Source organism: Schistocerca piceifrons, chromosome 9 (assembly GCF_021461385.2).
Source record: "Schistocerca piceifrons isolate TAMUIC-IGC-003096 chromosome 9, iqSchPice1.1, whole genome shotgun sequence".
NCBI classification, from domain to species: domain Eukaryota; kingdom Metazoa; phylum Arthropoda; class Insecta; order Orthoptera; family Acrididae; genus Schistocerca; species Schistocerca piceifrons.
The window spans coordinates 157,218,411-157,230,656 of NC_060146.1; the positions used below are offsets into that span (position 1 = coordinate 157,218,411).

A 12,246-nucleotide genomic window follows, 5' to 3' on the forward strand; every position below is an offset into this window, starting at 1 on the left:
CATCAGTCTTCTGTCTGGGTTGATGCGGCCCGCCACGAATTCCTCTCCAGTGCCAACTTCTTCATCTCAGAGTAGCACTTGCAACTTATGTCCTCAATTATTTGCTGGATGTATTCAAATCTCTGTTTTCCTCTATAGTTCTTGCCTTTTATTTGGTCGATGTATTCCAATCTCTGTCTTTCTCTACAGCTTTTTTCCTCGACAGCTCCCTCTAGTTCCATGAAAGTTGCGCACTAAAACAAAACAAAACTAAAACCATGAAAGTCATTCCTTGATGTCTTAACAGATGTCCTATCATCCAGTCCCTTCTCCTTCTCAGTGTTTTCCGTATATTACTTTCCTCTCCGATTTTGAGCAGAACCTCCTCATTCCTTACCTTATCAGTCCACTCTATTTTCAACATTCGTCTGTAGCGTCACATCTCAAATGCTTCGATTCTCTTCTGTTCTGGTTTTCCCACAGTCCATGTTTCACTACAAGCTGTGCTCCAGACATACATTTTCAGAAATTTCTTCTTCAAATTAAGGCCTACGTTTGATACTAGTAGACTTTTCTTGGCCAGGAATGCCCTTTTTGCCAGTGCTAATCTGTTTTTGATGTTCTTGTTCCGTCCGTCAAGGGTTAGTTTGCTGCCTAGGTAGTAGAATTCCTTAGCTTCACCTACTTCGTGATCATTAGTCCTGATGTTAAGTTTTTCACTGTTCTCATTCCTCTAAGGTAAAGCACCGATTTGCTGTTCTCATTCGTAGTCATTCAAACACCTACCGATGGTGTTACTTATAAGCGTTAATAGAATAAGTTCTAGAGTTCCCTGCAAATGGAGAGAGCTTTCAGGGAGTAATAATTGTTGCGATGTGATCCACCAACGTTAAGCAAAAAGCAGGGAAGTTGTACACACACATTATCTAATCGAAATATTTAAAAATCCACATTCATTCATTTATTTAGAAAAAAAGTAATGTTTTTAGTTATGGGGTGTTAGAAGGAGCAGTAGAAGACCACACAGCATCACGCAACATCGTAGTCTTATAAGCGATTACATCCCACGTAGGAAAGTTTTCCAGTGCCGTAATACCTTTTCCACATGAACAAAGGATAAAGTCACCCCATTTTGCCATCCATTAACATCGATTAAGGTTCAGTTTAAAAATATTCTCGTAATACGCTACTTTTTCTCGCGACGCATGTGAACAGCAAGAAGGCGTAATGTTTTGGACTACGAACAAGGTGCAAAAGTTATATTTCTTTGTGTTTAAAAGCAGCTGCAAGCCATCTAACGAACGTGAGTACGTGAGGAGTTGGGTTGGTTTGTTTGGGGGAAGAGACCAAACAGCGAGGTCATCGGTCTCATCGGATTAGGGAAGGATGGGGAAGGAAGTCGGCCGTGCCCTTTCGAAGGAATCATCCCAGCATTTGCCTGAAGCGATGTAGGGAAATCACGGGAAACCTAAATCAGGATGGCCAGACGCGGGACTGAACCGTCGTCCTCCCGAATGCGAGTCCAGTGTCTAACCACTGCGCCACCTCGCTCGGTACTGAGTACACGACAAGCTACACAGCTTCCTATTGCACACCAAACCTGTATCCGCAGCACTACTGCAATAGTATAACGCTATCACACGTAAGTTCACTTTTGCATATTTCTTTACTAACGGCATATTTCTTTACTAACAGAAAATATGCCGAAAACAGCGGCGACAAACGTAAAAAAACCATGTCGTGACGTAAAGTAAATAAGGTATTATGGAACGATTCACAGAACGCTTATTTTGGAAGCAAACAGTACACATGTAATAATGCATTACAATGTTTCCATAAGAATACTATTTTTTAGAATTAAGGAAATCACTGACGTGGTGATATTGTTGCTGAAACTAGTTTGGGAACTTGTTGCCCACTGTATAATTTGCTGTCTCGTTTGGCACCATATTGCATGCGTAACTACAGTTAATAGCAAGATATGTTTATAAGCATACGAGTACCTATAATATGGACGTACATTACTGTAAGACACGTACTTCGTAATATTTAGGTGTATGCTTTGAGAATGAGCGTGTCAGGCAGAAACCGGTAACTGTATTACACAGGGTGTTACAAAAAGGTACGGCCAAACTTTCAGGAAACATTCTTCATACACAAATAAAGAAAAAATGTTATGTGGACATGTGTCCGGAAACGCTTAATTTCCATGTTAGAGCTCATTTTAGTTTCGTCAGTATGTACTGTACTTCCTCGATTCACCGCCAGTTGGCCCAATTGAAGGAAGGTAATGTTGACTTCGGTGCTTGTGTTGACACGCGACTCATTGCTCTACAGTACTAGCATCAAGCACATCAGTACGTAGCATCAACAGGTTAGTGTTCATCACGAACGTGGTTTTGCAGTCAGTGCAATGTTTACAAATGCGGAGTTGGCAGATGCCCATTTGATGTATGTATTAGCACGGGGCAATAGGCGTGGCGCGGTACGTTCGTATCGAGACAGATTTCCAGAACGAAGCTGTCCCGACAGGAAGACGTTCGAAGCAATTGATCGGCGTCTTAGGGAGCACGGAACATTCCAGCCTATGACTCGCAACTGGGAAAGACCTAGAACGACGAGGACACCTGCAATGGACGAGACAGTTCTTCGTGGAGTTGACGATAATCCTAATATCAGCGTCAGAGAAGCTGCTGCTGTACAAGGTAACGTTGACCACGTCACTGTATGGAGAGTGCTACGGGAGAACCAGTTGTTTCCGTACCATGTACAGCGTGTGCAGGCACTATCAGCAGCTGATTGGCCTCCACGGGTACACTTCTGCGAATGGTTCATCCAACAATGTGTCAATCCTCATTTCAGTGCAAATGTTCTCTTTACGGATGGGGCTTCATTCCAACGTGATACAACATACTGACGAAACTAAAATGAGCTCTAACATGGAAATTAAGCGTTTCCGGACACATGTCCACATAACATCTTTTCTTTATTTGCGTGTGAGGAATCTTTCCTGAAAGTTTGGCCGTACCTTTTGTAACACCCTGTATATCAGTGCAACTGATAAGGACGAAATAAAAAAAAATTATCCAGTGTCCTCAGTGAAGTTTATTTCATTCATTTCTGTGGAATATGTTCCGCCGACTCAGAGGTGGACCTGGGTGTGAAGAGCCTTCGAGGGCGGGGTCAGCGGCCTCAGTCCTCCGTAAGCCTCGTGAAGTAGGGCAGCACGCTGAGCGGGGCGGAGTAGTTGGCGACCCAGGCGGGCCCCTCCAGCACCGGGTGGTCCGGGTCCGCCTCGTCCCTCCAGCGGCCGGAGGGCAGGTAGATGTCGCGCGTCACGGCGCCCTCCTCCAGCACCGGGGCCACCAGCAGGTCCTCGCCCAGCAGGAACTCTGTGAGGGAAAAGCCTTTCCTTGTAGTCGGAGACAACTTCTAACAATTAGGGACAGGAAAAAACTGTTTTATTTCGTGACAAAGTTCGCCGTTATTTTTAGCCAAATTTGGTGTCATTTTTTTGCCAAATTCGCTGTTATTTTTCGCCAAATTTGGTATAATTCTTGGCAAGTTTAATATAGTTCTTTTCTGTAAGAAAATTGTTGTAGCTGCGACCAGGACGGTCGCGGAGTAGCACTGACGGAAGGCGCGGCGGGACCCGCGGAGAGGCCCGCGAACAATAACACAACGGAAAAAGACGGACACGACCAACGTAGGACAGAACGAATACGACAAGACCGAAAACAGAGTCACAAGGAAACAAACTCGTACACGAACCAGGAAGAAAGCAGTCTAGCGCAAGCGAGGTGTAAACCGACGTAAGCGAGATTAGATTGACTGGCTGAGCTTTTTTTTTCCTTTATTGTTATTTTCAACACCTTGTACAAAGGTGGGCTGTCAGCAGCATAATACGCTGCTCTTCAGCCGAGAGTGATACAATATAAAACATAACGGTGGTACAGATGATACAAGACAAATGGCGGGTAAAAAACTGTAGACACTGAAAAACAATATACACGAAGCCGTTCACGCTGGACAAGAAAAAACACTAAAACCTTTTGACACGGCGCACATAACACGGATGACTGCGACGGCACACGTGAACAGTGGTGGCGTGACGGCGAAAGAACACTAAACACAAAACGAAGGCACACACACGACACACACTGATGGCGATGATCTCCGGCGCGCGAAAATCTACTGAGTGTGTGAGTGTGTATGAGTCCGGGGACCTGCCAGGAGAGGAGGAAGGGGGGGGGGGGTTGGGAGAGGGAGAGGGGTGAGCATAGATGCCATGGGCAGGGGAGATAGGGGGAAGAGAGGAAGGGGGAGGTGAAGCCCGGGGGAAGAGGGGTGGAGGAAGGGGGATGGGGAAAAAGGAGAGAGAGAGGATGGAGGGTGCCCAAAGGAAAAGACACTGGAAGTGGGAGGGGAGGATCAAAGTTGATAGGAGGCGTAGATGGAGGGGAGGAGGACATCATCAGGGAGGGGGAGCTGGCGGAAGCCACCTTGGGAGAGGGTAAGGAGGGTGGAGAGATGGAGACCGGGTGGGACGTGGGAATACAGGCGCGGCAGTGGGCGGGGGTGGGAGAGGATGGGTGAGACAAGTGGGTGAGGAGGATCGAGTATACAGGAGGTGTACAGGATCCGTATCCTTTCAAGGAAAAGGAGGAGGTGGGGGAACGGAATGAGGTCGTAACTGGCTGAGCGAGAGGCCGGCGCTATAGTATTCTATCGGGGGCGCCGCTATTGGCTGCTGGGACCACGTGTTCCACTGTGGCGCCCTCACACTAAAAGCGGGCCAGGAGGCGAGCGCCGCCACAGCTAGCGGCGCGATGGTGCAGAGACCTCTATGGGTCTTCGACGTCCATGACGTCTGGCGCAGATTCAAATTCTGCGGCACGCGGTACCAGAAAAATAATAAGTAACCAGTTGCATAAAAGAAATATAATTGCCTGCCGGTGTGGCCGAGCGGTTCTAGGAGCTTCAGTCTGGAACCACGCGACCGCTACGGTCGCAGGTTCGAATCCTGCCTCGGGCATGGATGTGTGTGATGTCCTTAGGTTAGTCGGGTTTAAGTGGTTCAAATGGCTCTGAGCACTATGGGACTTAACTTCTGAGGTCATCAGTCCCCTAGAACTTAGAACTTCTTAAACCTAACTAACCTAAGGACATCACACACATCCATGCCCGAGGCAGGATTTGAACCTGCGACCGTACCGGTCACTCGGCTCCAGACTGTAGCGCCTAGAACCGCACGGCCACTCCGGCCGGCCTGCGTTTAAGTAGTTCTAAGTTCTAGGGGACTGACGACCTCAGATGTTAAGTCCCATAGTGCTCAGAGCCATTTTTTTTTAAATATAATTTCTGTACCTGTTTCGGGCACTTACACCCAACCCTCCAGATGTCAGATACTCAGATCGATACTGAACGTTGTGTGTCGATAGAGTATTAACCAAAATACCAGTTTCGTTCGTGCTGTATGCTGTCGTCCAGTAGCATACGGGTAAACTGCAATTAAAAGTAATGCCAGAACTACAGAGCGCAGGAAAAGCAGAACTGTGGTTAAGGGGACATTGTACGTGAAATTCGTCGAAATTTGACATTTTCTGTTTTCTACTCCATAATGTGCTTTGGACCTTCCTAAACATTTTGGTATACAGTACATTAAAATCAGACAATTGTGAGGCCTTCAAATAATATTCTGAATGTTGACGTGTGATTGTCAAACTTAGCAGCTACGCGTATACTGCCACAGTTCATTCACTTTATCTTGTGTCGTTTCTCTTTTTTTATGTGTCCATCACTATATATATTTTAATTATATTTGTCGTCTTCTGAAAGCTTCTCCTTCTTGTTAATCTTGCGAAAATTTGCCTGTGGACTTCCTTTCCTACATTTCAATTGTAGATGCAAGCAGCCACTCCAGGGAACACTAGTGCCTCTCAAGATGATATACAATATGAAGGAAATTCCTGCCAACTTGGTTCCACTTCACTTCAGTAAAAACACTTAACACTATTATTAAGTCTTCTCTTATTCAGAATCACATATAATACAAAACAATCATAGCACGTCATTCTCGGAAGAATATATCTTAACCATCCTTCTACATACGAGAGAGTGAAACAAAAAAAGAAAACAAAAAAGTGAATGATGTTTTTTGTTCATTTGTCTGCGCCTTACTGCGCATACACAATTAATGTCTCTGCCGGCGCTTATGGTCGGTCTTTGATTCTGTTATTATCGGTATTTCATTTTTTAATAAATTTTAACTTTACCGTACTGGAGGGTCTTTCAACATGCATCTACACACTACCTACCCGATTAAGGGATCTGAAAGTCGACAGTCCGATCCGTAGGACGCCAGTTTTCATTCTTCTGATAACAACGTCCTCCTGAGTAGTCCCCTCCCGGAGATCCGAATGGAGGACTGTTTTACCTCTGGAATATTTTACCCAAGAGGACGCCATCATCATTTAACCATACAGTAAAGCTGCTATTATGCAGGGCATGCGTCAAACGTAAAAATCAGCTACAAAAGGAAGGCAAGTTCATACAGAGAAGTTAAATCTGGAGAAAGTTAGATGTAATAGTGATGGACGAACAGGAGATAAGCAGATGGTTACAAAACGCGTTCTGGTACAGGATTTTGAGAGGGAGAGAGAAACAGAGGAGGAAAGAGAATGACCCAGGAAGAGAGTCCATACACACTGAGGTGATAAAAGTCACTGGATACCTCCTAATAACGTCTCGGATCTCCTTTTGCCCAGCGTAGTGGAGCAGCTCGACATGGCATGGAGTCAACAAGTCACTGGAAGTCTCTTCCAGCAATACTGAGCGATGCTGCCCCTACAGTCGTGTATAATTGTGAAAGGGCTGCGGTGCAGCATTTTGTGCACGAGCTGACCTCTAGATTACTTCCAAAAAATGTTCCATATGATTCATGTCAGGCGATATGGGTGACCAAGTCATCGCTCGAATTGTCCACAATGTTCTTGAAACCAATCGCAAACAATTGCGGTCCGTGATGTGGTGCATTGTCATCCATAAAAATTCCATCTTCGTTTGGGATCATTAGGTTCATGAGTGGCTGCAAATGGTCTAAAGGTAGCGGAACATAACCATTTCCAGTCAATGATCGGTTCAGTTGGACCAGAGGATTCAGTCCATTCCGTGTCAACACAGCCCACACCATTATGGAGTCACCACCAGCTCGCTTGGATCCACGGCTTCTTAGGATCTGCGCCACATTCCAACCATACCATCAGCTATTACCAACTGAATTCATGACTCATCTGACCAGCCCACGGTTATCCAGTCGTACAGGGTCGAACAGATATGGTCACGAGCAGAGGAGAGGCGTTGCATGCGACGTCATGCTGTTAGGAAAGGCACTCGCGCTACTTGTATGCTGCCGTAGCCCAGCACTGACAACTCCACATAGACGCCGCTGCTCTCGGTCGTTAAGTGAAAACCGTCAGCCACTCCGTTGTCCATCGTGAGAGATAATAGCTGAAATTTGGTATTCTCGGCACATTATTGACACTGTGGATCTCGGAATATTGAATTTCTTAACGCTTCTGAAATGGAATGTCCCATGCATATAGCTCCAACTAGCATAAAGCACTCCATCTTCAGGCCACAAGTGGCCCATCGCGACCATCCGACCGCCGTATCATCCTCAGTCGAGGATGCGGATAGGAGGGGCGTGTTGTCACCACACCGCTCTCCCGGTCGTTATGATGGTTTTCTTTGACCGGAGCCGCTACTATTCGGTCGAGTAGCTCCTCAATTGGCATCACGAGGCTGAGTGCACCCCGAAAAATGGCAACAGCACATGGCGACTGTATGGTCACCCAGCCAAGTGCCGACCACGCCCAACAGCGCTTAACTTCGGTGATCTCACGGGAACCGGTGTATCCACTGCGGCAAGGCCGTTGCCTTCCAACTAGCATACCGTGTCAAAAGTCTGTTAATTCCTGTCATGCGGCCATAATCACGACGCTACCTATTTCACATGCATCACCTGAGTACAAAACGTAGTTCTGCCAATGGACTGCCGTTTTATGCCTTGTGTACGCGATACTACCGCTATCTACATATGCGATTGTCGGTATCCCATGACTTTCATCACCTCAGTGTTTAACGGCGGGTAGAGAGTGGCTACGGAAGGGCCGTTGAGTCGCACCTGAGTTGATGACCTGCGCAGTGGCGTCCGTCGCGTTGATCCACCAGATGGGTGGGTTGACGGGGCTGCCGTCCTCCACGGCTCTGCCCATCAGCTCCAGGATGCGTGGTGCGTAGGCTGCGTGAAGCGCCGTCAGATTACGACTCAGCTCCACCGTCTGAAACACACTCACTTAGTGAGGCCCTGATTCACCGCACTGGCACGGGGTGGATCACTAGCCGAGAGAGGCGCGGACAGTAAATTCAAACACATTCACACTGGAGAGGCAACTGAATAGACACTTGTGAAATATGTACACAGGATGTCCAGCAAGTACACTGATGACCTGGATCATTACGACCTCTGTACACCGCGAGACAATCCCAGCTGATGGCACTGTGGGTACTAGACGCGGTAAGGAAAGTACATGAGTGAAGCAGAGACGAATGGTGAATAATTCTAGCGATGATACAGGCCGCTAATGAGGAAATCCCCTGACACAGGTGATTTTGACAATGGACAGATCTTCACTGACAAGCTGGAGGACGATGACGATTATGGTGACCATTTTTACTTAGCATCAGTAGTAAGGTGTTTGGACCACTTTTCATGGCCTGTATGGGTGTAACTGGGCAGTCCATTCTGTAGGGTAAGTCGATGATGATGATGATGATGATGACCATCATCATCGACTTACCCTACAGAATGGACTGCCCAGTTACACCCATACCATCATCATCATCATCATCATCGACTTACCCTACAGAATGGACTGCCCAGTTACACCCATACAGGACATGAAAAGTGGTCCAAACACCTTACTACTGATGCTAAGTAAAAATGGTCACCATAATCGTCATCGTCCTCCAACTTGTCAGTGAAGATCTGTCCATTGTCAAAATCACCTATGTCAGGGGATTTCCTCATTAGCGGCCTCTATCATCGCTAGGAATATTCACCATTCGTCTCTGATGGCCATCATCTTCATCATCATCATCATCATCATCATCAGCGACTTACCCTACAGAATGGACTGCCTGATTACACCCATACAGGCCATGAAAAGTGGTTCAAACACCTTACTCCTCATGCTAAGTAAAACCGGTAGCAATATGACACCATAATTATCTTTGCTTTTGTAAACATCACTTTCGAACTAAACGAATTCTATGGACCAAATTACCCAAAAGCTCTCAAATAAAATTTTTATAAACCCACCCATATTACTTATCTCCAATAAAAATTAAAGAAAAAGGAAGTGATTCGTCTAGGAAGATCATGACTAGAAAGATTAAAGAGCTATACTGGGATATCACTCTATGTAGTTGTTACAGAGAACACATCTATTGTTAGGATGCCAGTTTCCTCATCAGCCATTTCCGGCTTTCCTAAAACTGTCACTGAATCAGAGAAGTTACTTGTTTTGAACAGTTAACAAGCTTTTCCTGTCAGACATTCTATAGTCATTTACCTATCTTTCCAAACCTGAAGAATAGAATTCTGAATTCGACACTTGCCTCCTTATTACCCCAAGTCATCTTTAAATTAGCATCTGGAACAGATTAAAAAACTCAATCAAATTTCTCTACGTTGCTGCTTTGGAGAACTTCGAAACTAATGGTGTCAACTTATGTAATACCCTTCAATATACACACCTGTTTCCGCTGACAGGTTATCTCTGTGGGAAAGTGAAAGTGTGTATAAAGGTAGCTTGGGTGCCAGCTATTGCAGATTTATGTAATTGTTGAAATATGGACAAGACGGAGGAAACAAACAAATGTAAAGAAAAATTAAAACTTGAAACACAAAGTTCATTTTCAACAGGAAGAAAGCATAAGCCAAACACACACAGGAATTGCAAATGTCTGAAATTAAAGATAATATTGAAGAAGAAATGGAAAGGTAAAAAATAGCAATGTTAAAGATAGCTACTGAAGCACTAAGGAAAAGTAAAGTATCAAACCAGAAAGGGGTCTAAAAATACGGAATACAGAAATGGCTAACAATAGTAAAAGAAACGAAATGCTTATAACATCTATTTACAAACACGAAGAAATGAAGCATGTGAAATACACCAACAGAAAAAAAATAAAACAAAGAATTTAATAAAAAGATACCACAGATTCACAGAAGCCAGAATACAGTGTTTAAATTAGTGATGCATATCAGTAAAATGAAGAGACACTACAAACCTTAACAGGAAATCAATGAATGCATCATTACAGAAATTTATGGTATGATGAAGATAGTGAAGAAAGTTAGTCTATAGAAATGAACAACAATTTTCTAGATCAAATAGATATAAAATAAGTAAAAGTAGGCTTAAACATAACAAAAAATAGAAAAGCTAGTGGCCTAGATGGCATTAATTCTGAATTAATCAAATATGGAAGAACCATTTTAGAATTCTGCATCATCCACTTTTAAATATTTGTTGGAAGAACTCTTATGTGACTGAAGAATGAACACAGATAAAATAATTTTTATGTTTAAAAAAGGCAATAGGAAAGACACAGGAAATTACTGAGGAATAACTTTACTCTGATACTTAATCTCAGAAGAACAATCAGGCTTCAGAAAGGAACGTTCGTGTGGTGATAGTATATTTGTAATAAAACAAACTATTGAAAAACATCAGAAATTTGGCTTCTAAAAACATTTAGTACTTATAGATTTTGAGAAAGTTTTTGATATGGCAAAATACCCTATTTGTGCAGAACGTGAGAAATAAAAGGCTTTCCAAAATATTAATGTCGTAAAGAATCTATATGCAAATACAAAAACAGTTATAATTTCACTTTCGAAAATGTCAGATGAAACTTTATTAACTCAATATATTTGACAAGGATGCAGTCTATCTCCCACTTCATTTAATCTATATTCAGGACGACCTAGTTACGAATTGGAAAGACGAAATACACATAGGAATTACCTAAAACTGGATCTAACATACCATTTAACACTCTTTTATACGCTGATTACCAGATAAATATAGAGGAAACAGAAAGTAAATTACAAAGAGCAGCAAATAGATTGAGCTAAAACAATATATTAAAACTTAATTATATCTGCAAATAACGCAAAGATAATGACTCTGAAAGAAAAGAATCCAATCAGATCGAAAAATAATAAATGAGAAAATTTTAGAAAGAGTATTCCACAAAAATTTATCTGGGACAAAGGCATTGAGTAGAAGGTTAATAAATATCAAGCTAGCTACCTAACAATTGGAAGAACCTTGTGAAGAAAAACAAGAAAAGAAATACAAATGAAACTCTATAAAGTTATGTCTGTACCCACTCTTGCTTATTGTTACGAGTCATGAACAGTAACAAGGAAAGAAAAAAAAAGACGTATACAAGCAGCAGATATGTTCATGATATATGTAAGAGGCTGGAATAAAATAGATAAAATAAGGAATGAAACAATAATATTAGACTTAAAATATTTTTAGTTACTCACAATATAGAAGTGAATAGAAGGAAATGGAAGTATTGTGTTGGCGGAATAACAGAAAATAGATTGTCCAAAAGGGTGATGAATGATTGGCCTACTGGAAAGAGACGACTAGGTAGACCTCAGAAGAGATATCTGGATGGACAGATCATAGAGGCCAGAGCAGGTGATTATAACACCTAATGATTGGAAGGAGATGATGATTTTGATGATGACAGATTGCTATCACTTGGAGCCTAGGAACGAGCATTTCGGAAACGACGAAGGTGGTCGGTTTCTCGTGTACTGCTGTCGTGAGGATCCATGGAAAGTACACTATTGGCCATTAAAATTACTACACCAAGAAGAAATGCAGATGATAAACGGGTATTCATTGGACAAATATATTGTACCAGAACTGACATGTGATTACATTTTCACGCAATATGGGTGCATAGATCCTGAGAAATCAGTACCCAGAACAACCACGTCTGGCCGTAATGACGGCCTTGATGCGCCTTGGCATTGAGTCAAACAGAGCTTGGATGGCGTGTACAGGTACAGCTGCCCATGCAGCTTCAACACGATACCACAGTTCATCAAGAGTAGTGACTCGCGTATTGTGACGAGCCAGTTACTCGGCCACCATTGACCAGACGTTTTCAATT

General features: G+C 43.5%; 1 protein-coding gene and 1 pseudogene across 1 annotated transcript in view; both read right to left on the reverse strand.

Annotated features, from left to right (window-relative positions):
• Window positions 1–3,171: 3,171 nt before the first annotated feature.
• The window catches only part of LOC124716792 (myogenesis-regulating glycosidase-like), a 34,952-nt gene continuing 25,877 nt past the window's right edge, over window positions 3,172–12,246 (reverse strand). Inside the window, exons 4-5 of the mRNA XM_047243341.1 lie at window positions 8,165–8,321; window positions 3,172–3,371 (exon numbers count right to left, since the gene is read on the reverse strand). Coding sequence (XP_047099297.1) covers window positions 3,172–3,371; window positions 8,165–8,321 — 357 coding nt within the window. The remainder of the gene's footprint in view (window positions 3,372–8,164; window positions 8,322–12,246) is intronic.
• On the reverse strand, window positions 7,802–7,918 carry LOC124717419 (annotated as a pseudogene).